Below are 26,259 nucleotides of genomic sequence, written 5' to 3'. Positions count from 1 at the left end.
TTGCAAGAACAATATGTACCTTTATTTGTACCTTTACTTGTACATTGGGCAAGTACCTATCTTTTATCTTCAGCATTTTGCTATGCAGGGCCACATCTCGAGATAAGCACTTTTTTCGCAGAACTGCAGTCACGGTCCCTCATTGTGTGTACAGTAACAGTGCAACAATCCTCCCCCAATACATATATTTTAGACAAAAAGAATTGTGGCTTCAGACAAATGTTAATCATCCAGAACTGGACAGATTGGCACAGTACCCATCAGAAGTAGCTGTAATTTAAGCACATATAAAAATGAAGTCCATGATCTGTTTTCCAGACTTGAAATATTGGGGCTGTATTAGTCCAAAGCTGATTGTATACCCTGTTTTCTCAGTGATGGAAAGGTTACCAGCCATGTCTGTGCCTGCTAAAAGAGCTGATGTTTGAATCTGTGTTAGGCTGAAGGGCAAAAAAATCTTGATCTGTAACTTCAAAATGCTGAGAGTTGGAAGAAAAGGGACATGGGCTTCTGTAGGAACTGGAAATATTATAGACCCACTCAGAAATTATATGCTGGACTTGCTGATCTATATGCAATGTTTGCTTGCAACTATTCTCCTAGATGACACACCCTAAAAACAGCAGTGTGTAACAAGCAAGTCTCCCTTTAAGGACTCGGTGAGAAGGCCAGAAAAAACTTGAATGAAGGCTATTTTGAATAGAACTCTGTGCCCACTTGACATCTTTGTCAATGCCTGTATAGGCATTTCGTCCCCCAGTCTGGCCAACCAGTGGTGAATTGGAAATGAACATGAGGCCAGACTGGGGGACGAAATGCCCATACAGGCATTGACAAAGATGTCAAGTGGGCACAGAGTTCTATTCAAAATAGCCTTCATTCAAGTTTATTCCACTCAGAGAGGCAAAGATCATCCAGGCAGCAAGCACAGGACCTGTAGAACAAAGGTGTTTTCCTGGACACTGTGAAATATGGCTGCCTGGTGCTCCCTCTACATGTCTGCACAATTTGCAAGTTAACTCCCAGACCAAGGTCTTTGGAGCAGTGCATTTGCAGGCAGCATTTTAGCACTGAGGACAACATCTGCAATCACATGATCTGAACACCTAGACAATCATAGGGGCTACCACTTGAGTTTAAACAAGCGTAACCATCTTCAGAATTTTGGAGAGTACATCAAGAGCTATCCTACCCTCATCTCTGATGGCGAGGTGCTTATCTGTATGCTGAACGATGCTTAAAAGTATCATCCAGGCAAGATAAGGGACATTCACCCAGCATGTTGGTAAGCCTAACTACCACACACATCCTGCCAGCTGCAAATTGGACATACGAACGCCACTATTTCTAAACTCACCCAATGGAGCTTAAGGCCGCTGACTGCTCACATACAGCTACAAAGACATCACTTCAATTCTGCCTGCCAGCACGAGGAAAGAAAACGACCATTAAAATATCAAGACTAATCCCCATACTGGGACCTAACTGAGGGATGCTGTTTCACGCCAAGATTATGATATATGCACAACCTTGATACTCTCGTTTTTCTTGAGACATAAAATTGATTTTATTAAGTTTTTTTTTCTCCAAAAAGTTAAAAATACAGAAGGTTCAAGGAACTCTATTTCTCTTGGCAGATGATCAGACTGCAACAGGAGAAGACAATCCTTCACTGAAATGTTTTGTTTTAATTGTATTTTTTTTATCGCAATCATCATCATTAGGACAATGGCTGAGGAGTACCAACTCCCCCGCCATGGTGAGGATGTCATTCAATTCCAGAATTACATTTTCATGTTCCACGAGTCCAGAAAGACAGCCATGATAGCATCAAGACGACTTCACAGAGGGCCTTCCCCCTTTACTGCACGATGCAGTGGCCGTTGGCATCTCTAAAGCGTAATCGCATCTTCGGTCGGTATTTCTCAAGGTAAAGCAGCTGTTTGGAATTGAAAGCTCCCCTTCTCTTCCTGAAACAGAAGCGCAGTCAAGGTTTTAGATCTAATGGTGCAGTTAGGACTTCATGGTTTAAGCCCCTTCCCGCTGTTGCTCGTGTCAATGTTTTGGAAACTTCAGTCCTCAGAAGGCACCAGGGATAGTCATGTAGGAATTAACTTGAAGGCAAGCTAGGTAGAGCTTGTTTATCTACATTTGGGGGTTCCTCTGCTGAGTCAATGTGGCTCAGCAAATGCAGGCTAGAATGGTCCAGTAGTTAAAGTGTCTGATAAGGAGTCGAAAGATCCAGATTCAAATCCCCATTGTCATGGAAGCTTGCTGGGTAACCCGGGGCCAGTCATACACTGTCAGGTGTTTACAAATTTTATCTGCCCTAAGTGCTGTACAGCAGTGGTCCCCAACCCCAGGTCCGGAGACTGGGACTGGTCCGTGGATCAGTTGGTACCGGGCTGCGGCTCCTCCTCGTCCTACTTCCTGGCTGCTGCCTTGGGGGCTGCTCTGCCACTCTGCCGCTGGCTCACCTTTGGTGCTCTCCGGCAGCCACCATGGCTGGGGCTCCCCCTCAGTATGGCACAGCGCAGCTGCTGCCGGCAGGACCCCCTAGTGGGCGACAGGATGTCAGGGGCGCCGGCGGCGGTGTCCCTCGGCAAAAGACTACCCCCCCCCAGTAAAATTGTCCAGCGTTGACTGGTCCCCGGTGATAAAAACATTGGGGACCACTGCTGTACAGAATAATCTCTCTCCCCCAGGATGGTTATAAGGATGAAATGAATGACAACATTAGCCACTTTGCATCCCTTACTGGGCAGCAACTGGCTGTTCCAGAACTTGCCCTCCACCCACCCCTCTGTATGTCTATGGTATGACTGAGGCCTGCAAAACTGTATCATCAGTAGTACATTATCACTGGCCATATGGCAGCCCCAGCATCCATGCTCTTTTCTGTGCTTCTGGTGTAAGAGGAGATGGCCCAGACCACATCATCCTGGAAAAACTAGTTCCACTTTGGTGTGGGAGGAACTGCACTGCACAGTGTTCATGCCACCATGACAGTGTAGAAAGTGGGAACTCTGCAGCAGGACCAGCATCACAGAGTAAGAGAATTCAAGTCAGCTAAAAGCATCTTATTAATTTGGGAAGGCTGTTTTTTGTTCTGTCGCATCATTGTAATAAAGCTTTAAAAAAAACAATGTTGCACCTACCTGTAACTATTGTTCATTAAGTATCTTCTGTGCAGGCATACAGGGGGCTATACATGAGCAGACCTGCCATCAGAGAGATTCTTACAGCTAAAAACTTCAAGGGAACGCTCTGCACTAGGGCCAAAAGCTTGTTCCTGCCCAGGGATCACACAGACCCACAGAACAGTGCCCCCACCCTCAGTATCTCTGGCACTGCCAGAGTAAACAGCTGGGCAAGAGGGAGGGCATATCTACCTGCACAGAAAATCCTCAATGAACAATAGTTACAGGTTAAGTGCAACATTGTTTTCATAATCGATTTTCTGTGCAGTCCCACATGGGGATTCTAATAAGCTACTCGCCAGGTGACAGGTCATACTCCCCCCCCCCATTTTTAAAAAATAAAAGTACTGCCTTACCAAGTTGATATTCTTATCTGACTATCCAAAGCCTACTGGCGTACAAACATGTCTGCTGCCAACCAAGTAGTGGCTCAGCAGATCTCTGTCAATAGTACTCCACCAAAGAAGTCTGAGATGAAGCCCTCTTTCCTCTATGGGACCAGCAAAAAGTTACTCCTGTGTAATTCCAGGGTTCTTTTAAGGTAAAATAATAAAGCCCTTGAAGAGCCCTCCAAAATCTACGACAGCCTTTTTTCAACCCTTTGACTGTGGAGGTACTCTAAAATATTTTTCAGGCTTCAAGATACCTCAGAATTGGTGTCAACTGGTCATGTCTCCCTGCCACACACCCCAGAAGTGACATGCCATGACCCATCCAAGGTTGCCAACCTCCAGGTGAGAGCTGGAGAACTCCTGGACGTGCTTCCTTCTGGCTGTCCCTCTCCCACCTGTTTGTTTGAAATGCTTCCTTTTTCAAGTTCCTGCAAGGTTATGTGGCACCATCAGATGTCCTTATTCTACTGATGGGCAGAGAGCTGCAGGCACCTTACCTTCATCCGTATAAACAGTTGGGGTTGGGCAGGTTGGGTGGGAACACGGTTTTTTATACCCTGCTTTTCACTACCTGAAGGAGCTGTAAGAACCTCTATGATGGCAGGCCTGCTCATGCGCAGTCCCATGCACAAGACTGCACAAAAGATTATGAACACACTTCATCCTGGAACTTTGTTGTTATAAGGAAAGTGCTCTCATACTACATATATCAAACTGAACCTTTATTGTGGCTCAGGCAGTGTGTGTTACTGATCAAAAAGTCAATTAAAGGATAGGTGATCAGTTGACAGCCTTAGTTAAGATTAAGAGTCTGTCAGTTAACAGATTGTACCAAATCTTTCATAAAATTTGGCTACTTTCTTACTTGTTGAAAAAAAATGCATTGAAAGTCTGGTCAACTGTGTAAGGAGTAGACCTAATTCATTTTACACCTAGTTCAGGTTCCCCTCTACAGGTATGTCCTGCTTTCCTCCAAGGAACTTTCTCAGAGCATAGCCCCGCCCCCCAATCATCCTCACAGCCACAATGTGGCAGATTAAACATAAGAATAAAAGAAGTGTATAGAAAGAGAAAGGGCAGCATTCTGGGTGGAGAGAGACCAGTCTCCTTGACTTACTGCCTTATAAACTGCACAGCATCCTCGTACTTCATTCCACATTCAATGAGAGCGAGGGCAACCAGAACTGGGGCTCTGGAAGGAAAAGAAAAATCAGCACTGATTTAAATGGAGCCCCATGAACCCTCAAAATGCACAGTTCCCTTCATTGCAAATGTCAGCCCCAAGACTCTTTCACTTCAGAACAAAATTGGGTTGCTTTGTCTAATGCTGCTAGCCCTGTTGTGTGGTGTCCAATCAATAGCCTTTTTGGGTGCCCAACACAAAGCATCAATGCTACATTTTGCATATGGACATCTCCCTAAGAAGTATAAAAGCAGTAAGCCCATCAGCAGCCAATCAGCATGTCAGCCATTTCAGTGAGGTACCAGCTCTCCCAGGAGCTCCACCTGGAAGCATGCCTGGACAAGGAGCCAGAACCAGGTTCGCCCTCCTGTGTTGGCACAAAACAGGAGGTTGCATATCTTAGCCCGTGGGGTTTTGTACTACTGCAGGAGGCTCACAATCCTGCTCCTCTCCAGCCAGCCACATCTGTCCTGCTCAACCTCTCCAACCAGCTTGTCAAGCCTCAGGGCTCTTCTCCCCCACGCATCTATTGCAAATGGAGCCATCACCCAATTAAGACTTCTCCGATTTAATCATGCATTTTAGCTGAGTAAGTGTTTTACACTTGAGCCACTTCTGAAGACAAATGCACACATAGGCAATACCCAATGCTAACTGACATCCTAGGCAAAAGTGTTCCCCTCTTGCATGAGAAAGGGAGGCTTTTTCTAAAATGCCACCTGTCGTTTTTGTAAGTTCTGAGATTTTTTAACTATCTGAAATGCTCAGGGGGTCCCACAAGCAGGGTAAGGAAGAAACAGTCCCGGACCTGGCAAGCAGCAGCCAGTGGAACCCAATCCTTAAACAGCTGTTTTTTCATGCTGTCTTCTGCTCTCCCTCTAAAGCAGGGGTGGCCAAACTGTGGCTCTCCAGATATCCATGGACTAAAATTATCCTGAGCCCCTACTAGTAACTGTAGTTCAATGAAATCTGGAGAGCCACAGTTTGGCCACGTCTGCTCGAAAGTTTAAAGGGTCCACAAAAGACAACCCAGAACTGCTGAGCACCTCCACGCTGCTCAGTCGTTTTTCAGGCTTTCTACAAGCCCTGTTGAGAGGGCTTCTCAAGTGGGTTTTTGCAGGGCCACAAAGCACACAAGTTCAGTTTGTGAACGAGCCACACATACTGGACCACATTTTCCTGGTTCATGCCCATCCACAAACAGCATCAGGAACAGTTTTGACTCAGTAACATAGTCCATTTCTATTATTTGTTTCTCAGAAAAATTAACTTTTACTGGAGGCAAGGGGGGGGGAATAGTATCATGTTAGTTTTCCCATATTTCTAATACAGCTTTTTCTATAATGTAGTCCATTTCAAGCACGAAGCAAATGATCAGTTCTCCTTTCCTTCTTGCGGCAACCTCTTTTCCCAATTCTGAACACTCAAACATCTTTAACCGCTCCTGCGGAGCAGATTAAATAAAGAAGTAAGGGCGAAAGGGGAGGATACAGGGCGGGCTCTGTCCGGGATAAAAACTCGGAGGGCCCAATTAGGAGCCGCGAAGTGTCACTCGAGGGCCAAGCAGCCAATGGGGAGCCGCGCAAAGCGCAGCTCCCCATTGGCTGGTTGGCACAGTGTCGCCTGGGCCGGCTGGAGAGTCACCACTCAGAGGAAGAAGCCTTCCCCTGCGGTAAGTCCTCCAGCCGGCTTCCTGGGCCCGGCGGAAGGCCACAAAGCCCACCCCTGCCATCCCGAGCCTTCTGCCGGGCCCTGGGGCAGCCTTGACTGCCCCTGGGCCCGGCAGTAGGCCGTAAAGCCTGCTACCGCCTTCCCGAGCCTTCTGCCGGGCCCTGGAGCAGTCGAGCCTGCCCCTTGGCCCGGCAGTAGGCTGCAGAGCCTGCCGCCCCCATCCAGAGCCTTCTGCCAGGCCCTGGGGCAGCCGAGCCTGCCCCTGGGCCCGGCAGAAGGCTGCAAAGTCCCATTTCAGGCTACCTACCTTACTCTGTTCCTCCCTTCCACCCACCATTCCCTTTATCCTTCCCTTCCTCCCACCATTCCCTTTGTTTTTACCTTCCTTCCTCCCTCTCTCCCATCTGCCTCTTTCTGGCTACCTGTTTCTCTCCCTCTTCTTCTGTCTCTATCTTCCTCCCTTTCTTTCTGTCTTTCTCTCTGTCTCTTTCTCCTTTTCCTCCTTCCTTCGCCCCATCCCTCCACCCACCCACCATGCTAGGGCCCGCTGTATTTTGGCCATAGCAGGCTTAATATCTAGTACTTTAATTTCCTGTTTCAAGTCTAGACCCTTCCAGTTAGCTAGGCTAGGTCTGCAGCAGTGGTGGGCAAAAGGAAGACCCCAATCTGCTGACAGACATCAACTACAGACATCCGAAATCATCCTCGCACTCTCTCGGCTAGCTTTAAGAGATGCCTCAGGTCTGCCCCCCCCCCGCCCTAATTTCCAGAAGGATCTGACCCATATGAGCAATACCCCATCGCTATGGCAACTCTCTTGTTCACTGTAGTACAACCACTCCTCACTAGTAAAAGCTAAGACAACGTCCTGTTTAAAAATGGCAAAAGCGGGACCATCACTTTTCTCACCCTCAGTGGTATTCGTCACCTATAAAAAGCATTAATTGAATGTTGAGAAGCTGATGCTGGAATCCCTGGCGTGCAGTAACTCAGATATATCGTTCATATTTCTGTAGGCTAATATCCCAGTGCACGGCATAAACAGTTACTTTACAACTGGAGCTATCTGAAGCCTTGGTTAAAAGAGAAACAGCTCTCTCAAATCTTAAAACAACACATCTTTCATCAAAGCAATTATAATTCTAGTCATTTCTATTACTTCTCCAGCCCTCATGTTGGTTACGCAGTTGGCAATGGTGATTCCTTTTACCAGTTTGGACTAGTGAGCCAGCTTTGGCCTTTCCTATGCAAAGATCTTGCCACTGTGGAACAGGACGTTAGACTATTGCAGTGCATGCAGAGTTGGCCCTGAGTAGGGTTTGGGACCTGCAGCTGGTACAGAATGCTGCAGCCAAAATCGTGACTGAAGTGTGTTATAGGAGCCACATCAATTCTACCTTGTTCCATTTAAACTGTCTCAGTTTCTGGACACGTTACAAGGCACCTAAAGACCTATAAAGCTTGGGATTTATTATTACCCCATATTTTGATGGCTTTAAAACAGGGGTAGTCAAACTGTGGCCCTCCAGATGTCCATGGACTACTATTCCCAGAAGCCCCTGCCAGCGAATGTTGGCAGGGGCTCATGGGAATTGTAGTCCATGGACATCTGGAGGACCGCAGTTTGACTACCCCTGCTTTAAACCCAGGAACCTTAAAGACCAGAAACTCCCATATGAGTACCTGACCACAGTTCTTCAGGGGGCCAGATAAGTAGCATGCTGAGCAAGGGCCTTCTCAGTCACGGCATGAAAAATCCTCTCCAAGGAATTCCAGACTCATCTGTTCCATCTATCCCCCGCTGACTAACCTTCTTACCATGTATGTTTTAACTGCTATTAATAGTTTTTGCATTATGTATTGTAGTAACAGTTTGTTCTAATAGCTGATAGGAGGCACTAAAACATGTCAATAAAGTTTGCCATATGAAGCCTGTTCTCAGGCAATTGTATTGGCTCCCAGTTGAATTCTGGATCAGATTCAAGGTTTTGGTTTTAACCTTTAAGGCCAGCAGCAGCTTGGGCCCCATGTATTTGAAGGACTACCTGGCTGACTATGCCCCCTGTACAGCCTTGTGCTCCAACAATTCAAACCAGCTGGTAATCCGTGGCCCCCCAAGATGTAAGTTTGGCCTCCATCAGGAGCAGGGCCTTTTTGGTTCTGGCCCCAGCCTAGTGGAATTATCTCTCAGAAAAGCTGCAGGCCCTTCAGGAGCTCCCACAGTTCCCACAGTATCTGTAAAAGAGAGCTCTTGCACTAAGTTGAGACCAATGAGCAGTAGTCTATCATCTAGGTGGCCCCCTCCTACAAGAGCCCACCCCTGGAACAAGGAGCAGGATCTGAAAGCACAGTTCATGTACTGGTGTACAATGGGACCAACATGCACTTTATTAACTGTTTTTAATAACTGAAATGTCAGATGTTTTATATCATTGTTAACCACCGGTGTTTCTTTTGAAGCTTACATGTCCCACAGGAATTCTGAGACAGTGCAAGTCATTGTAGCCACAAAATGGCTGCCACAGGAGGCAGAGCCAAATCCAAGATGGCTGCCACTGTTGACTTTCAGTTACATATTAAAGATCATTGGCTTGTTGGTGGCAGCTGCTGCCTAGCAAAACATTGTCAGCAATCTGCAGAGCCATTCACATCTCAAATGGTCAATCAGAAGCCTGTCAATCAGAAGCCCCACTCACTTTCTAAAACCACTTGGCAGGCACCAAGAAAGGTGTTAGCGGGCTATGCAGATTTTTTAAAATTAGTTTTGGCAACAATTGTTAGCATTGACTGGGATAGCCAAACTGTGGCTCTCCAGATGTCCATGGAATACAATTGGCAGAGGATCTTGTGAATTGTAGTTCATGGACATCAGGAGAGCCACAGTTTGCCCACTCCACCCCTGCCACAGTACAAGGATCTTCACTGTGGGACTGAAGGTAAGTTGTGTATATGCAAAAATGTATATTATTTCAAAAGGTGTGTTCCATTTAAATGACAACCTGTTAAAAGCTTCTGCCTGAAATGTTGAAGAATTACTATTAGAGTGATACATAACTTCACTCACTGACATTCTGCATTTGGCTCCACCTCCCATGGCTGCCATTTTGTGGTTGCACCCACCACTGCATGTCAGAAATCTAAAGGTTCCTGGGCAGGTTTCAAAAAAAGCTAGGGACCCTTGTTTTAAATGGATGCTGTCCTATGTTCAACATTCATCCAAGGTTTATACCATGCCTGAACCCTCCTGATCACAAATCCCTTGGCAAAGGGGCAGATACCTAACCCAGTATGAATCAATTAAAGTCACAAGGCTTTTTACAGTTTTTCTGTTTTAGAAGTGATCAGAGGCCGCTGTACAGAGTTGACAATCCAATAGAAACAAACCGGGCAAGAAACCTGTGATTACCCACTAAACCAAGAAACTTACCTTCCCAGCCCTGCAACACAGTGTACAGCAACACAGCAGCCAGGTTCCTCACGAAATTTGGTTTTCAACAAGTTGAGCCAGTCCTCCACAATCTCGCTGGGGGGTGGTGCTCCATCATCAAATGGCCAGTCCTATTGAGGGCAGAGAAAGTATTATTTCCACTAAATAATTCTATATGCAAATCAGTTATAACATTACCACATACATGCCCATCCCAAGGGGGAAGGAACAAGACTTTGAAATGCCTGATGCTTTGACATATATGACTTTTGTGGCCTGCATTTAATTATGCAGCTATGATACACTGTTTTAGCGCTGATTTTATAAACATTCTATTATTTTAAAATTGCCTTAAGTGATATTTATCATTCAACTGGCTGTTAAATTTTCAAATAAACATAGTGGAATGTAAGCAGGCGAATTAGTGGAAGCGATATTGCTGGCCTAATTTAGTAGAAGTCATACCTCACAATCACAGAAACCTGAGAGAAAAACTGAACATACTTTTTAAAATACCATTACTAGCTTTTAATAGTTTGTTCATATAGGTATCCTGCCAGATATTGTACCAGTATCTGAACTACATAAAACTCCTCAGGAAGGATAATGGAGAATCAAAAACTCAACTCAAGGTAGATTAGAAATGTAATTATCAGTAAAATGATTCAGGCAGCAGCAAAACCCAAGTGCTACCATGTACTCCTCAGTAACTGGAAATTCACAATTATTAATTTCTCTCTTCCGAATGACCTGAAAATCAGTCTAAGAGAGAATGTCTTGGCTGTTTGCCTGAGAGCTTCAAGACAAAGAAAGGATTTAAGACCTGGGTCTCTCACTTCCTAGACCAGGCTTTCTCAAAAAGGGTTTCGTGAAATCCTGGGGTTTCTTGACAGCCCTGGAAGGGTTTCCTGAATGGACAGGAGTTAATTATATATATATATATAATGTGTTAAATATTTATTGAGAGATATATATGGTGATATTGCCCCCCTCACAATATGGCCAAGGATGGGCCTGGAGAGGCTGGAGCTGTACTTCCCAAACATATTCTGCATGATTACACCGCTTCTGGGATTTCTTAAAGCCTGAACAATGTTTCATGAGTTTCTCAACAGTAAAAAAAAAAAAATTGAGAACACTGTTGCTCATTTGACACACATGCAAGGTTTCTTTCATACCCTCAGCCCAGTTTAAACTTTATTGGTGGTTTAAATGCCAAGCTTCACTTTTTTTCTGAACTGATATGACTATTTGTATCTATCTTACGATCTAGTGAGCTACCCCATTTGAGCCTCAGAATATGGAAGAAAGCCAGATTCCTGGCATTTAAACCAAAGAGATGCAGTAGCAGTTTGTTTGCCTAGAACAGCCTTTCTGCTTATGAAGACCAATGTTAAGTTTACAGATTTTAGAAAGCAATTTAAAACAGTGCTGTTCAGTCCAGCAGCCAGTGACTTGAGCATGGGCTATCCCATATTATTTAATTTTAAAAAGAGCTGTTTTTTTTGTATCCCGTTTTTTAATACCCTGAAGCAGCTTACAATGGTGTACCTTTCCTCTCCCCATAACAGATACCCTGTGAGGTAGGTGAGGCGAAGAGAGCTCTGAAAGAACCGTGATTGGCCCAAGCTCACCCAGCTGGCTGGATATGAAGGAGTGGGAAATCAAACCTGGCTTTTCAGATTAGAGGCTGCCCGTCTTCACTGCTACACCAAAGAGAAATCAGCTTTTTAAAATAATATTTTAATGTTTCCAGAAAAAGCCATCTCTGGCAATAACAATGTGTTTTATTTTTATCCTTTTAAACCACTTAGAGCTCTCTTTAATTAGCCAGATTAGGAATCCTATTATTATTATATTAATAATTATATTTCTACTCTGCCCTGGAGGAGCAGAGCGAGTTATATCAATGCTGCAGCTCCCAGAGCCTCATAAAAACATGTCAGAATTCCTCCCTGAAACACGCCATTTTCCAAACTCTAGTTTCATGGTCGTCAGTATCTATAATTACAAATGTCAATTATATATGATTTTGTGTGCATGCCTAGAAATGATCCCACCTGTTATTCCCATCAGGAATAACTAATAGCAATTGGCTTCAACTAATCAGTGCATCAAGGTCTTGATTATATTCCAACAGGCCTTATTTCAGGTGGCGGTTTAGTTTTTTTCCTGGTTGAGTCTCTCACAGAAGTGTTTTTATATTTTGATGATGTTACTAATATACCACTGTACTTTGATTTATGAGACTGTGTCAGGTCAGTGGAATATACTTTAGGCAAAACTCTAGAACCGGAAAAAGTTATTCTGAGGCTCAGTGAATCCTTCCTTTGATAGCACAGAAGCTGTTGTCAGTTCTACTTCCTAAACATGACTATGAAAGAAGGCCACTCAGTGAACGTGACCTGCTTTCTCGAACACTAGTTAAGTTATCTGAGTTCTTGCTATCCTGACTCTGGCAAGGAACAGGGTAATTATGGAAGTGACAGAACATGTCACTCTAAAGGAAATTCAGTGTGATAGTGATTACACAGTGATTTGGGAGACACAGGTTTGCAGCTCCACTCTACCAAAGACGTTTGCTGGGTGACCTTGGCCAGTCATGTGCTCTCAAGCCTAACCAACCTCACAGGGTTGTTAATAAGGATTACATGGAGACAGGAGAAGGATGTAAGCCGCTTTGGCTCAGCAAGGTATGAATGAAGTCAATAAAATTAAATTGCACCACCTCCAAGGTTATGAAAGCAATGGTTGGGGCTGAGAGGATCTGTGGTTAGACTGAATGCAACAGCCACTGCTGATCTTCCACAAGATATTCCATTTGTTGATTTGGATAATGACAGTTAACTATGTTGTACTATCCAAGTTAACCATCCCTCCCCCTTTGCAATGTTAATGCACATCAAAGAGTCACAGTGGTATAGTGGGGTTACAGTGTTGGACTAGGATCTGGGAAACCCAAGTTCACATTCCCCATTCTGCAATGAAGTGTACTGGATGTCTTGGGACAGCCACTCCCTTTCAGCCTAATGTACTTCTGATGAAGGGAGCCTCCACTTTCAAAAGCTCAAACTGAAACTCTTGTTGGTAGTCTCTACTGAACTCTACTGAGCTATTTATTATTTATTAGACTTGTATACCGCCCCTCCCGAACCAGCTGACTCGGGGCGGTTCACAATAAAACATAATAGTAAATACTCTAACTGTTCTACTGCAGACCAACACAGCTTCCCTCTGAAATTACATCACATTGTTGCTGGGATGCAAACTTAAATGGACTCCGGGGAATGGTAGAGGACAGGAAGGCCTGGAGGATCATTGTCCATGGGGTCGCGATGGGTCGGACACGACTTCGCACATAACAACAACAAAGTTGCTGGGAAGATAAAACAGAGAACCATGGGTTCTAAGTCCCTCTGAAGAAAGGTGGGATAACAACCCATCCATTAGCTAACCTAATAGAAAAAAGCAAGTCCTTGCCCCCAAGGAACTTGCTGCCTGAAAGTTCAATAATGAGACATGGAGGAAGGGAAAGGGTGAGCGTAACAGGAGACAAATAAACACTGTGTGCTTAAGATGCATTTTGGCAGATCAGTTGAGCCAAGGAAAGCATGAAAAGGAAGGCTCAGCAGACAAACTTGGAGCAGATATTCCAGGTAGAAGACCAGGACCTTGACTGAACTAGTTTAAAGAGGAGGGCACTCTGGAGTGGCTGAAGGTGAAAGCAAAAGAAGCAGTCAAGGGCACAGAAAAGGGCATGACAGTAAACAAATGGAAAGTTGCACGCATCTTCCCTTGGGACACCCAGCACAAGCCACCATGGACTGAAAGGGGGCAGCAGCAACACAGGTCTTCTGCCAAGACAGCTTTTGCACAGGCCACGTTATCAGCACGAGGCTGTCATCCGTTGATCACAGTTCCGAGAATAGACCCTGAGCACCACAATTAAGACTACCCGTACTCACACTGCAAAGCTCTGTGTTTTTTCGCAGCTGATAGCTACATGCAGGTTTGCTGCTAACAGCTTGCCAGAATAAATGCCAGCACCCTGTGGACCTCCAAACCTCAGATGAAAGGAAGTACCAAAAAGAAAAATCCCACTTTCAGCCACAGTTATTTAAAATATGGCCCCTGGCGTTAATTCAGTGCAGTTAGATCACGTCTGGCCCTCCAGGAAAGCACTGAGTGCTCCTTGCTTCTTTTCACAAGCCATCTGGGGCCAAGGAAATACAGCTGCCTGTAAGGCTGGCTCAGTAGACGAATCATCCTGACAGCAGCCCAGAAGGCTAGAAGCTGCTACTGCTAACTGTGCTTGTGAGCTTTGTTATGGCTCGGCACCCATCAACAATTTACGTGTCGTCTGGACTAACCCTGGATCCTGAAGCAGTCAACACACACAACTCCTGCTGATGTTGCGGGCATAAGAAGAGAATTCAGTCTTGTCCTTCCTGCCTGTTATCTCAAGCAATGCAGGCTATTCAGGAAGAGTTATTTTTAAGAGCAGCCACATGAACCTGTGAAGATGCAACAGCTCGCATGAACTCTGAGGCCTGTATTACCCAGTCCCACCCCTTGCTTTCTCCTGCGTTTTAATCTCTTTATTGCACATGCTTGTTTACCAACACTACCAGTTTAAACAGGCTATATCCAATTCTGCTAGCCTGTTTCACCATCTGTCAGGGCAGAAGAAGAAAGTCAGCTGTCCACCCCCCCACACACACACAGACACACATCCTCTACCAGTAAAGTTAACTTGTATGCATGAAAAAGCTTTAAAGCTATGGTGAAGATCTTTTATTTCCCACAGCGTACAGGATTTCCCTCAAAAGTAAGGTTTGGAGCATGCCCACTGTTCTGTTCCTTTTCAGGAGTAAATAAGTAGGAAGCTTGGATGATGAGTGTTCTATAGTGGCCTCTGCAGTTTTCACTGGAGCCATGTCCCAGAAAATTTAAATTCAGCCATTGATCCCTCTGCTAATTGTAGTCAAAGTAATTCTGGACCAATGGCTGTCCAAGGACATATTCACATAAGAAGTGTATTTTAATTCCAGTAATAGGTTCCACTGAGAGAGGAGATAGTGAGAAGTATCAACTCCACCTTTCAAAATGAGAGCGTTAAGTGGCCATGACCTCATCACGCAGCCTGTTCCAGGACTATTTGAGGAGCTTCTTCCTCTAGAGGTCAAATCAGGGGCGCCATCACACACTACTAAACATCAGGGCTGCTGCAAAAAAGCTAACTGTCCCTGTAAGCACATATGCAAAAGAGCAACCCCACTGTAGTTCTGGGACTAACATAGTTTCTGTTCTAGCCATGAAACAACTCGGCTAAATTGCACTCACCTGGGTGAACAGCAGCTGACCTTGGGAAATCATCCCAGTGGCAACCTGCACGTGCACATCCCGCCTACCACAGACCTGGCCCCCAGCAAAAACACCTCCCTCTCATTCCTCTGTGGTAGCAGGAATGGGCATCTGTGGTGGCCCTGCCTTTTCTTTCCAGCCAGGAAAAGCAGCTGGCATTCCTCAGCAGCTGTGCATGAACAAACGCTTTCATGAGAATAGAATACCTGAACTGCCTTTAAAGAGCTACTTGCCAAGGTGAGCAGCACCTGGAATCAGAGCCAATCTTGCAAGATCAGCTCCCCCGTGCCATGTCATTGTGAGGCACGCACACCACCAGAGCAGAACACAAATACATTCTGTCTTTCACGGCATTATTTTTTACTCAGAGCCTTAAAAAGTACTCACTAGAACTTGGATTCCTTCTTTTTCAACAGGTGCTTTATCATAGGTCGCATCACAGACCCGCACCAAGGTTGTCACTCCATATTTCTTCAATTCCTTTGAGAACAAATAAAAATAAAAATTAATAATACATATAGCCTGCCTTCCTACAGCATAGGTGACAAGAAAAGATAAGGAATATTAGTATTAAACAGAAGAATATACACCCTATAACAAAATATGGACAAGAGTACTGGTTAAAGCAGCAATGAACACTAAAATCATACCAAGCAACTTCCTAAAAGAATAACACATCTAGGAGAATGTACCAAGCATATGCCTCTTGGTGGGTTATTATGCAAGTGAGAATGTCACTAGGGTTCTGTCCTCAAATCCTTAGAAGGGGTATTTAGTGAAGACCTCAGAACATGATATTAAAGAAAGGGCAGTTGTGCCTATGAGAGCAAGCAAGAGGTAAAATTTGGCTTTACCCCTGTCAGTGGTGCCCACAGCCTGAGGAATGGCACTTTGCTACAGCAGCAACTTAAGAGACGGCCCCTTTCTAAAAATCACACTGATGCACATGTTTCTGCTATCCAGGAACAGCCATGAGTAGAGGATTCCAAAGGGCTTGATAGTAAAAGAGATGACTGCCAAAAAGATGAATGACAGGCACAGAATGGCATGCCTACAAACATCAGGTGGGCCCACTTCACTGCAATGGAAAGAAAACCTAGGGTGCCACAATGCCTAAGGTTGCTCTTGAGAAAGCAACGTATTAGGGTTGAACTTCATTGGGGGGGAGGGGGAGATAAAAGCGAAACAACCAGAGCACCAGATGGGAGGGAGGGAGGGAGGGAGACAGAAAGAAAGGAGGAGGGAGAACAAGCAAAAGAAAGCATGAAAGAAAGAATGCTGCCAAAGCTCTGTTTCTGGAGAATGAAATGGGCTGCTGAGATCCTTCAGCAGGATAAAGGAAGTAACATTAAGAATTAATTTATGTGCCTTCCCCCACCCCCAAGTTAAGGACAAATATTCAGCATCCCAAAGATGGAACAAGGTTCAGATATAGGCAATGTGGAACAGCAAAAGTTAGCACCTCCTCCCTCTGAGGCCTCTTTTAAAAAGGAAGCACATGACTGCCTGGCAGAAACAGCCCTGAGACATTTCTGGACTAAAGGACAGCCTTGTTCTCAAGCTTCCTAGTAATGTACTATAAGTAGTTTACTACCGGAGTAAGCAATATTATCCCCAGATTGGTTGCAGAAGTTGGAAAGTTTTCTGCATTCTCCTACAGTAGGATTATAAACTTAATTCCAAGCTCTCTTGATTTACTTTAAAGAGACAGTCTGCCCAAGCAGGGCTGCTCCCCACATTTAGGATGTGCCCAGTCCAATCCAAATTAATGCTCCATTTCCAGAACTGGCAGATAAACAAACCATCCCTCAATGATCAGATGTTTCACTGATAACTAGCAGCAGTACCTGGAGCAGGGGCAAGCCATAAGATCTATGAAAGGAGAGGAGGAACCATAAGTAGGGCTTTCAGTTGAACAATACACTTTTGGCAGTGATCCCACAGGGAGACTGAATATCTAGCTCCATTAATTTTAGTGTGGAAAAGCAATGAGTTGTTTAATAACTGAACAGTTAAGTAACTAACCTAGCGTTCCAGAATACCAACAGTGTCACTATGACCCATTATGCACGGGGGTTTTAGCGCACATTCGGGGTGGAATGGCGGCGACTAAAATCACGGATAACGCACTGCAACCGGCTGCAGCTTCGGTGCATGCCGCCGAAAAAGCCGCGTCAGTGAAACGCGGAAGAAAGCGCAGCTTCCGGGTGAGCGGGGCGCAACCAGAAGCGGCGCCCGGATCGGCGCGTGCATAATCGGTTACTCTGGGTTTTGCCGCCGTCGCGCCCCGCCCCGTGTATAACCGGTATGCGTCGCGTCTTCCCCCTCCGCGTTTTTCATGTGACCCGAAATCGCCGTTTCGGCGGCCGTGCATAATGGGCCTTAGAGAAGTTAAAAATCCTTGTCTTGAATGATATACCAGATTTATATATTGTTGTATGTATGTTGTTTTAATGGGATTTTATTGGGGGGGGGGTTATTGTAACTGGGCATCAATTTTGTAACCTGCCACGAGCCGAATGGCGAGAGTCGTGGGAAATAAATCAAGAAATAAATAAAAATAAATAGATCTGCAAACACATTTTTAAAGGTCTGAAATATATATGATTCCGGAGTAATTGTTTTTTAGAGCAGTATTCTAAATATACTTGTCCTCGAAGCTGCAAGAGGTGGAATATGAGGCTGGGCAACCTCTGAGCCACACACGGCTCTTCGACATGCCTCTTCTAGCTCTTCTGACAACTGTTCTCCAACATGCTCAGCAGACAATTTCCACTTTGAAATGCTGGAGTGACCAGAAAATCGGTAAATTGCAAGCCTCCATGAAGTATGGGTCCTTATGCCCATACTTGAGCCTCCGGGGAGGGCGGTATATAAATATAATAAAAAATTAAAGCTTTAGGGTGTTCCAAGACCCAAAGAAAATGCTGCTTATAGAGATCTTACCTCTGTGAATTTGTTGAGGGTTGCGTTGGTTGGATTGTGGGTAATCAGGAAGCGCATACTCTCGTAAGTAATCTCCACTGGAGCGGGACGGTTCATAGTGGCAAGAAAGAAAGTGTGTTGGGGCCAAAAAAAAAGGAAAAAAAAAAAGGGTTCAAACCTTGCAACGTTTCACAGCAGAAAACATTAATTAAAAAAATCACTAAAGTGTCCAGAATTGATCAGAGCTTTCCTTGTTTACTTTGTTCTGCAAGAGAATTCTTCACTTCAAGAAAAGTAGGCTTGCTTGAGCATCAGCTGAAGCTCACAGCTTCACTCTCAAACACCGCAGGTGGTGTTCCTTCAGACTCTGCAGTCCCTGACTACATGCAAAAAAAATAAAAAATAAAGAACCAGGCCGCCTTTACTACATTTAGGCACTAGTGAGGCACAAAGAAAACGTTAGGGCAGGTCTTTTCTCCACGTGGGCTCGTCCAGGTTTCACTTCTCTAGTGACACTAAGAAGAAATTTCCAATGTGCAGAAGATACCCCCATATATTTGAGGCTTATATGTCTCAGTGTCTGGAATCTTCAAGGCAAAGTTGATTTATGGCACGTAGGACCCGGCCCCCAGTTCACTTGTCAGCCAGGATGCTGTGCTGGGCCCGGCAGAAATCTGCCCTGATGCTCAGAATCGCCATAAATGTGTGGCAAGGATTCCAAAGGAAAACCTGAAAAGAAGGAAAAAAAGAACCCGTGTTTTAGAGGGCACAAATGCAAAGACTGAGAAGTAACTCGTGTTGACAAGCATCAGGATACAGTGTTAGTTTCAAAGAGCAAACCTGCTTTTGAAACTGCATCTGCTAATGTAGTAGAACAGCATACATGCGATAAAAACTCATTATGACTCACCAAGGATGGTTCACATATTACCATTTGTTTGACTGTGGATTTTATTGGGTGGTTGAGATCTTCGAGTTTCTAGTTCCGACGCTGCATTGTTTCCCCAGCATGCAGATTTAGGAGTAGCTTTAACTACGTTACCAAATAGATTCAGGTGGGTAGCTGTGCTGGTCTGAAATGGCCCATCAAAATTCGAGTCCAATGGGACTTTTAAGACCAACAAAATTGTATTTAAAATGTGAGCTTTCATGTGCATGCACACTTCTTCAGACAATTAAATAGGAATCATCAGGGCACAGGTATAAGGAGAGAGTAAATTAGCAGTGAATTAGTAAGCAGCACCATGAAGATATCCAACAAATACGCAGCATAATGAAGATGTTCATCACCATCAAATAATGCCTCGCTATAAACTTTTGCTAAACAGAGTTTCAAAGCTGGGAAAGCATCTGCCATTAATCACGAACCTTAACATTTTATTCCCCTTATATGTTTACTCCCCTCATGAATGGCAACTGAACCCAGAAGGACTGATGAACTCCGTTACTCTCGCAAGACATTATTTGACTGTGATAAACATCTTCATTATGTTGCCCATTTGTTGGATATCCATTATGCTGTTTACTAGTTTACTGCTAATTGACGCTCTCCCCTATATCTGTACCCTGACGATTCCTAGTTCATTGTCTGAGGAAGTGTGGGGGCACACGAACGCTCACACTTAAACTTCGTTGGCTTTAAAGGTCTCATTGGACTCAAATTTTATCCTTCATTAGCAAATGCCACCCATGGAAAACAGTTACCATTCATAGGATGCTTGGGGGAAAGTTCTGTAAGTTGGATTTCATTCAGTGCTACGTTTGCCTTGACCATTCAGACTCATGTCTTGCCAGAATGAAGCCAGAAGCAGAGCAGCCCAACTCACATTTTCATAAGGCAAAGTGTTCCATGACGCACAGCATTAAACAAATACCAGGAAATTCTAACCTGCCTCGCTCACTTCAGTGTTGATCTTTACCAAGGCTATGACGTGCATCTGCCAAGACAATGCACTAAGAAAGGGATTGCACTTTGGTAGCCTAGCTACATGTACAAGTTAAACATTTGAGTGGTGTCCTGCTCCACGTCATTTCTGAATGGCTTATGTAGATGTGTTACCCGCAGGCAAAAAGGCTAAACAGCAACCTGGAAAGGGCATCCCAGCCTCCATCCCGGCTTTTGTGATTTACAAGATGGCACAAGAAGAAGAAGAAGAAGAAGAGTTGGTTCTTATATGCCGTTTTTTCTCTACCCGAAGGAATCTCCTGGAAGGAGAGCCAGTTTGGTGCAGTGGTTAGGAGTGCAGACTTCTAATCTGGCGAGCCGGGTTTGAATTTGCGCTCCCCCACATGCAGCCAGATGGGTGACCTTGGGCTTGCTTCAAAGCTGCTTTGAAGAAGAGTTGGTTCTTATATGCCACTTTTCTCTACCTGAAGGAAGCTCAAAGCGGCTTACAGTCGCTTCCCTTTCCTCTCCCCACAACAGACACCCTGTGAGGTGGGTGAGGCTGAGAGAGCCCTGATATTATTGCTCGATCAGAACAGCTTTCTCAGTGCTGTGGTGAGCCCAGGGTCACCCAGCTGGTTGCATGTGGGGAAGTGCAGAATTAAACCCGGCTCCCCAGATTAGAAGTTCACACTCCTAACCACTACACCAAACTGGCTCCCAGTTTTTGGCATTGAGCCAAAAAGGGTTGATGGGAAGGCAGAAACATCTGCAGTGACCTAAAAGCAGTGTAACACCATGCTCCCATTCCAAGCATACATTCTCCCCACCAATCCTAAAGAAGTTCTTTAAAGCAGCTGTCTGCACAAAAGTACTGAGGACTATAGACAGGTCTGCTGGGGCTCTTCTCTGTAGATCAATGGGGAAAATGCATAGTACAGACAATCAGAAGATCCTCTGACTGTGCCTTCAACATATGGCACAACAAAATTCACCCTTATGGAATCTGTATTTCACAACACAAACCACACACAAGAATCTCCTGAGCATCAGTATGAGCCTTTGCCCACTTTCCCGAGAGTTTAAGCGGAGCAAGCCTCAACAAAGCCCAGGCGCCAGGTTGCCTAAAGGTTTCATTGCAGCACCTGCATTTTAAGCAGCAATTTTATTATGAGGTTTTTATGACAACCCCATATTTATTAGAATACTTTTGTCATATTACAGCTTGAATAAAATCACAGGACTCTGAAGTGATAAATAGTTGGTTTTGTAGTAGCAAGAATTAGAAATCACAGTCCCGAGTCTGGTGTCTAATTTTTTTTTTTTAAGCTGGTTCCTACAACTCAAGAAAGTTTGTCATAGCTTGTAACAGATCATATACTTAAAACCTAAACAATGGCAATTATCTTTGCTCAACACCAAGTCAAACCATCTGCAGCTCTTGCTCCTGTGACTCCGGTCCCCCAGGGCAAGTCAACATTTTAATTAAGCTGCAGGGGGAGGGGGGGAACTAGGATATGTTCATTTACTTAAGATTACAGCAGCAAAGCTCTTCACCTCGGTGACTGAAGCTAAATGTGCAAATGAACTGGGGGAAATTAACCATATTCAACTCTGAATTCTTCCCCACAGAAATCAGAGTGTGAACGAAACCCCCTCTAGCCTGACTTCTTAGCAAATATAAGTGCTTGCAGAACATCTACATTTCAGCTGTTTCACAAGTTGTTTACGTGGTTTCGGCAACGCTGGGTTCAGCTATTCGACACACACCTGCAGCCTGTGATCAGAAGAATCTCCCACATCAGACACTTCTAGCAGAGAAGCTGTGGGAACTTCACAACAAGCCATCACTTGCCAGTAGGCTACAAAGTAAACACGCCCATACTCTGTCCACTATCTGCAGGAAGCGTGTACCAAGACAGCATTACACATTCGGTAGAATGTTTAGAATGGAAAGCCAGATACAAGGAAAAGCATGAAAAGGAAAGCTACCTAGCCTGATGCCTCACCCTGACAGCCCAAACAAAGCTCTTGGAAATAAATGGGGAATTCCCTCCAAGGCACAGTGGTTAAGGAAGCTAGGCAAGATGGAAGATCAGCATGTGAAACCTTAGCACTCCAGAACAAAAGTTCCACACACACACAAAAAACACACCATCTGGTGAACTGCTAATCACATTCTCAGCTTATCAGGCTCCTTCCAAGAGCAAGCAGACTCAAAAAGCAGTTAAGAGACACAAAAGAAACTTCTCAAGCTAGACTTTCTCAAATTACCTCTCATTCCAGGAAGGGGAACAGAAACCCTGCAGAGTAGAATTTTTTTTAAGTGTTCCCACATAAGCAGACTGCCTCTAAAGTCTTTCAGGAAAGCCCAGAAGAGCTACTACAGGTGAGACAGGACCAAGAATCCCTGATCCTTTCAACCCTTCAATCCGTTTAAACCCACCATCTGAAAACAGGATGCTGACCAATTTCTCTTACAAGAACGCAATGGCTTTAAGAAGGACTAATGGACTAAGGACTAATATATACGATTTGGAATAGGATACACCAGCCCTTACAGTTGGGTTCCTACACACTGTACTCCACTAACGCTCACAAGTGGGTTGCATTCTGTCGAGACATGTTCTCACTTGCAAAAGCGCTTCCCTCTAACCCCTTGTATCTGTGAAACCCACCGAGGACACAGGTGTAAGCAGAACGGAAGATACGCAACCCACAGCATGAACACAATGCTTGAGTGGCCATACATTCTGAGCAACACACTCCAAATACCGTGCTTGCAGTGGTGAAATTGTACCATGAACATTGTACCATGAACATGATACAACAGAAGGAAAGATATGCAGCCCTCTAACTGGGCAGCTGAATGGAAGAGGAGACAGAACAGGATGCACCATTTTTAAATCATTCCCATCTAAGGGGAGCCACTTTCCGTTCTGGAGCACAGATACAGTGCCCTCCCTCTAAGTCTACCCAACTGGCCTCACTCCCTCAGACTACGAAGGTTCCTACCAAGCAGATCCTGCTTTTCCTCTATTAGTCTATTGGGGGAAACTCCTGCAAATACAAACCTTTATTTTATTATTTGTGTAAGGATTCCCCTACTGCTGAATGTTGGACTGAGCCCTTGAGGCTTGAGGTGAAAGGGGACAAAGAAGGGGACAGCTTTTCCCAGAGGTGGAGCAGAAAAACTCTTAAGAGGAGCTACCAGAAGATGAATGAGTAGACCAAGAGTTGTGGCATACGGTGCAACTTCTTCAGTAACATGTTATGCTAACAAAGGAGGGGTGGATAGACCTTGATTTATAGAGCAGTGTTGAAACGTAGACACATGTGTGACAGTCATGCCACATACCCTCCCCAAAGTAGTTGAGCTGTACTTCAGAAATCAGAATAATGGACTTTCCACAGGCTTGGAAGGACCTCCACATATATTCCAATACTAGCCCCACAATGAAAATAGACCTCAGGGCTTACCCCTGTTGAACTCTACTTGAGTTTCCTGGGCAGGGCCTCATTTTCTCTGCAGCAGTGATGTAACACAAAACAAGTGTGTGCCTGCAAGCCCTTCTTCACTTCTGATGGGGGAAAGTATGGCTTCAACAAAGGAGTGATAAGTCAGTGCCCAGTGAGAAAGTGGGACTAAGAAATATATTCCATACAGCCTTGGAAGTGGAGGTTTGCAGCACATACATTAATGAGAAAGGCGGGCAGAGGAACTCACATGGAGAGCTAGCTGGCTGAACCTTTGCATTCAAAACACTGGCTGCTGGGCCAGAGGTATTTCATTCTCTGTAGGCTGTAAGGCTGAGTAAGAGTTGACTTGGATCATTATGGTGGCAGCCCAGCAGATACAGAGATTTTTGTTGTTGTTGCTGAAGCAACAGTTAGTTTAGCGATGGTAGATACCAAGAAACAGAGTGATATTCCTTTGCCTTTAAAAGCTCCCCGAGGAACTTGAATTTAAGAATGTTGCTGTAGCTGCTCCAAGGCTGTAAGAAAGATTGCAGCAGCTGTGGCTTCCCGAGATTGCAAGACAGCATAATTTGGAAAAGGTTATCGGGATCACCTTCCCACATAACACAGCCAAGCAGCAGGGCACAAAGCAAAAGCTGCTAATTTGTCAGCTAGTCAGAGAAGATCACGCCTTAGTGTGTGTGACAACACCTTGCAGAACTCATTTTACTCCTTACTGAATCCAACACTCAACAGGCTTAGGATGACTCTCCTTATAAAGTTGTAATGAGAATTCTTCATCATTCTTCAGATAATTTTTTAATTTACTCACAAGCTTTTTTTAAATTGTTATTCAAAAAACAAAACCTGCATAACTAATTTTGAAAGGCACAACTAGGGTAGTCAAACTGCAGCCCTCCAGATGTCCATGGACTACAATTCCCATGAGCCCCTTCCAGCATTTGTAGTCCATGGACATTCTTGACGGCCGCAGTTTTACTACCCCTGGTTCATGCTATACTGTGCACACTCCACACACTTTATGTTTGAGACAATAATCAGATCACTTTCAGCCTCCACAATGGAAACAATACAGTGAGAAATGTGGTAGACACGATACTGAATGGCTAGGAATGTGAAGGGGACCAGCCATGGTTCTGCACATCCTTTCTGTGCAGAAGGTTTGAGATTTAATCCTCAGCATCTCCAGTTGCAAAGATCAAGTAATAAGTGAATTGGTTAAGATTATCCTGGAGAGCTGTCATTGGCCTGAGCAGGCAATACTGACCTCAAAGGGCTAACGGGTCAATTCAGGAGAAGGCAAGCTTCATCTATTCAACTTCGAATAAAACTTTGCAAGCATTCTCTAGTTCCTTAGAATTCAAGCTCTCTGAATTTACTCATACACAGGGTACAGATAAGAACATTCAAACATTTGGGGAGTAGTTCCAGATACAAGAGAAAAAAATTAGCTATATTTTTATTTAGGCACATTTATAAGGAAATTTACAGATAAGGGTAGAAAAATGGGACAAACTCAGAATTTTCATGGGGTACACTTACAGTATTTGCTGGCGTATAAGACTACTTTCCCCCCCTGAAAAACATGCCTCCAAGTGGGGGGGGGGTCGTCCTATACGCCGGGCGTACTTCAGTTGGGATAGACATAGCTGCCCATAGCACTGTAATGTAATGTAACAAACTCTATATTTTGAGTGGAAATGTTGGGGGGGGGGTCGTCTTATACACCGGCAAATATGGTAGTAATAGGAAGCAATGGAAAGTTCTAAGCACAAACCTTTTGAACAATATGAATGAGAAACACAAGGCAAATGGCAGAGAGGAAGTAAGTCAACTGTGTAGATATACCCTGCAGAATTCAAATAAACGGCAAGCAATGAACTCTCAATGGTAAATGAGTTTAAACCAATGCAAGGAAGTACTGCCAGACTCCCATTTAACAGTTATTTGATCCTGTATTGCTATTCACTGTTACCAACTAGGGCAGAGAGAATATAGAGCTGTTTTTTCTAAATACTACCACTCTGTTCACTGTCCTGAGCCAGATGTCAGCATCTACCAACCCTAATAACCCACCCACAAGCTTCTATGACTAATGTCAACAACCATTCTGTTTACCCAATGACTAATTATTTGATGTCCCTCCATGTTATATGGACAATTAAGTTAGCACAATCTCTCCAGACAGCTAGTTTACTACAAGGAATTCTAGCTACGTCAGACCCACTATGTAATTACAACCCCATTATTTACATAGATTGAAGCATTCATTATATTTCCATAGTGGTCCAGGCTATGGTTCATTTAGCTGAGCATTCTGATCAAAACAGGAATGCTAGATATTACAGCACAGCCAATATCATCTCTATTAGGTTCATCTGTTTGTAACAGGTTCCTCTCTTGGGCAGAGCTGGCTATCATGGCCAATCTATCAGCTGTTCTAACGGCATTTTCTCTAGCAATCAGCCCAACCTTCTTTGTCAATAATGATACCTAAAACTGCCTATGATATTCCAGGCATGCCCACCATCTTAATGCCAGAATTTCTAACAGCATTTAGAAGCCAACAGCCCAACCACTTGACTATGAAAAAAACATGGTGGAAAGCCTGTATGGATGATCTTCCTGACAAGATTTGTACAACCTGATCCTATGGTTATGTTGACTAGAAAATTACATCTGACGTAGTAGGCCATATACTCCCAGGGTATAGATTGAAGAAGATATTTCAG

General features: G+C 44.4%; 1 protein-coding gene across 3 annotated transcripts in view; it reads right to left on the bottom strand.

The window, feature by feature from the left end:
• The window catches only part of PTP4A2 (protein tyrosine phosphatase 4A2), a 41,594-nt gene continuing 15,335 nt past the window's right edge, over positions 1–26,259 (bottom strand). For all 3 annotated transcript variants that reach the window (XM_077337447.1, XM_077337448.1, XM_077337446.1), the window contains exons 2-6: positions 18,184–18,891; positions 15,625–15,717; positions 9,874–10,004; positions 4,710–4,784; positions 1–1,970 (exon numbers count right to left, since the gene is read on the bottom strand). In XM_077337447.1, coding sequence (XP_077193562.1) covers positions 1,862–1,970; positions 4,710–4,784; positions 9,874–10,004; positions 15,625–15,717; positions 18,184–18,279 — 504 coding nt within the window. In that variant the 5' untranslated portion in view covers positions 18,280–18,891 and the 3' untranslated portion in view covers positions 1–1,861. The remainder of the gene's footprint in view (positions 1,971–4,709; positions 4,785–9,873; positions 10,005–15,624; positions 15,718–18,183; positions 18,892–26,259) is intronic.

This window comes from Paroedura picta, chromosome 5 (assembly GCF_049243985.1).
Source record: "Paroedura picta isolate Pp20150507F chromosome 5, Ppicta_v3.0, whole genome shotgun sequence".
Taxonomy (NCBI): domain Eukaryota; kingdom Metazoa; phylum Chordata; class Lepidosauria; order Squamata; family Gekkonidae; genus Paroedura; species Paroedura picta.
The sequence above is the reverse complement of the archived record's forward strand: the minus strand, read 5'-3'. Positions and strand labels throughout refer to the sequence as shown.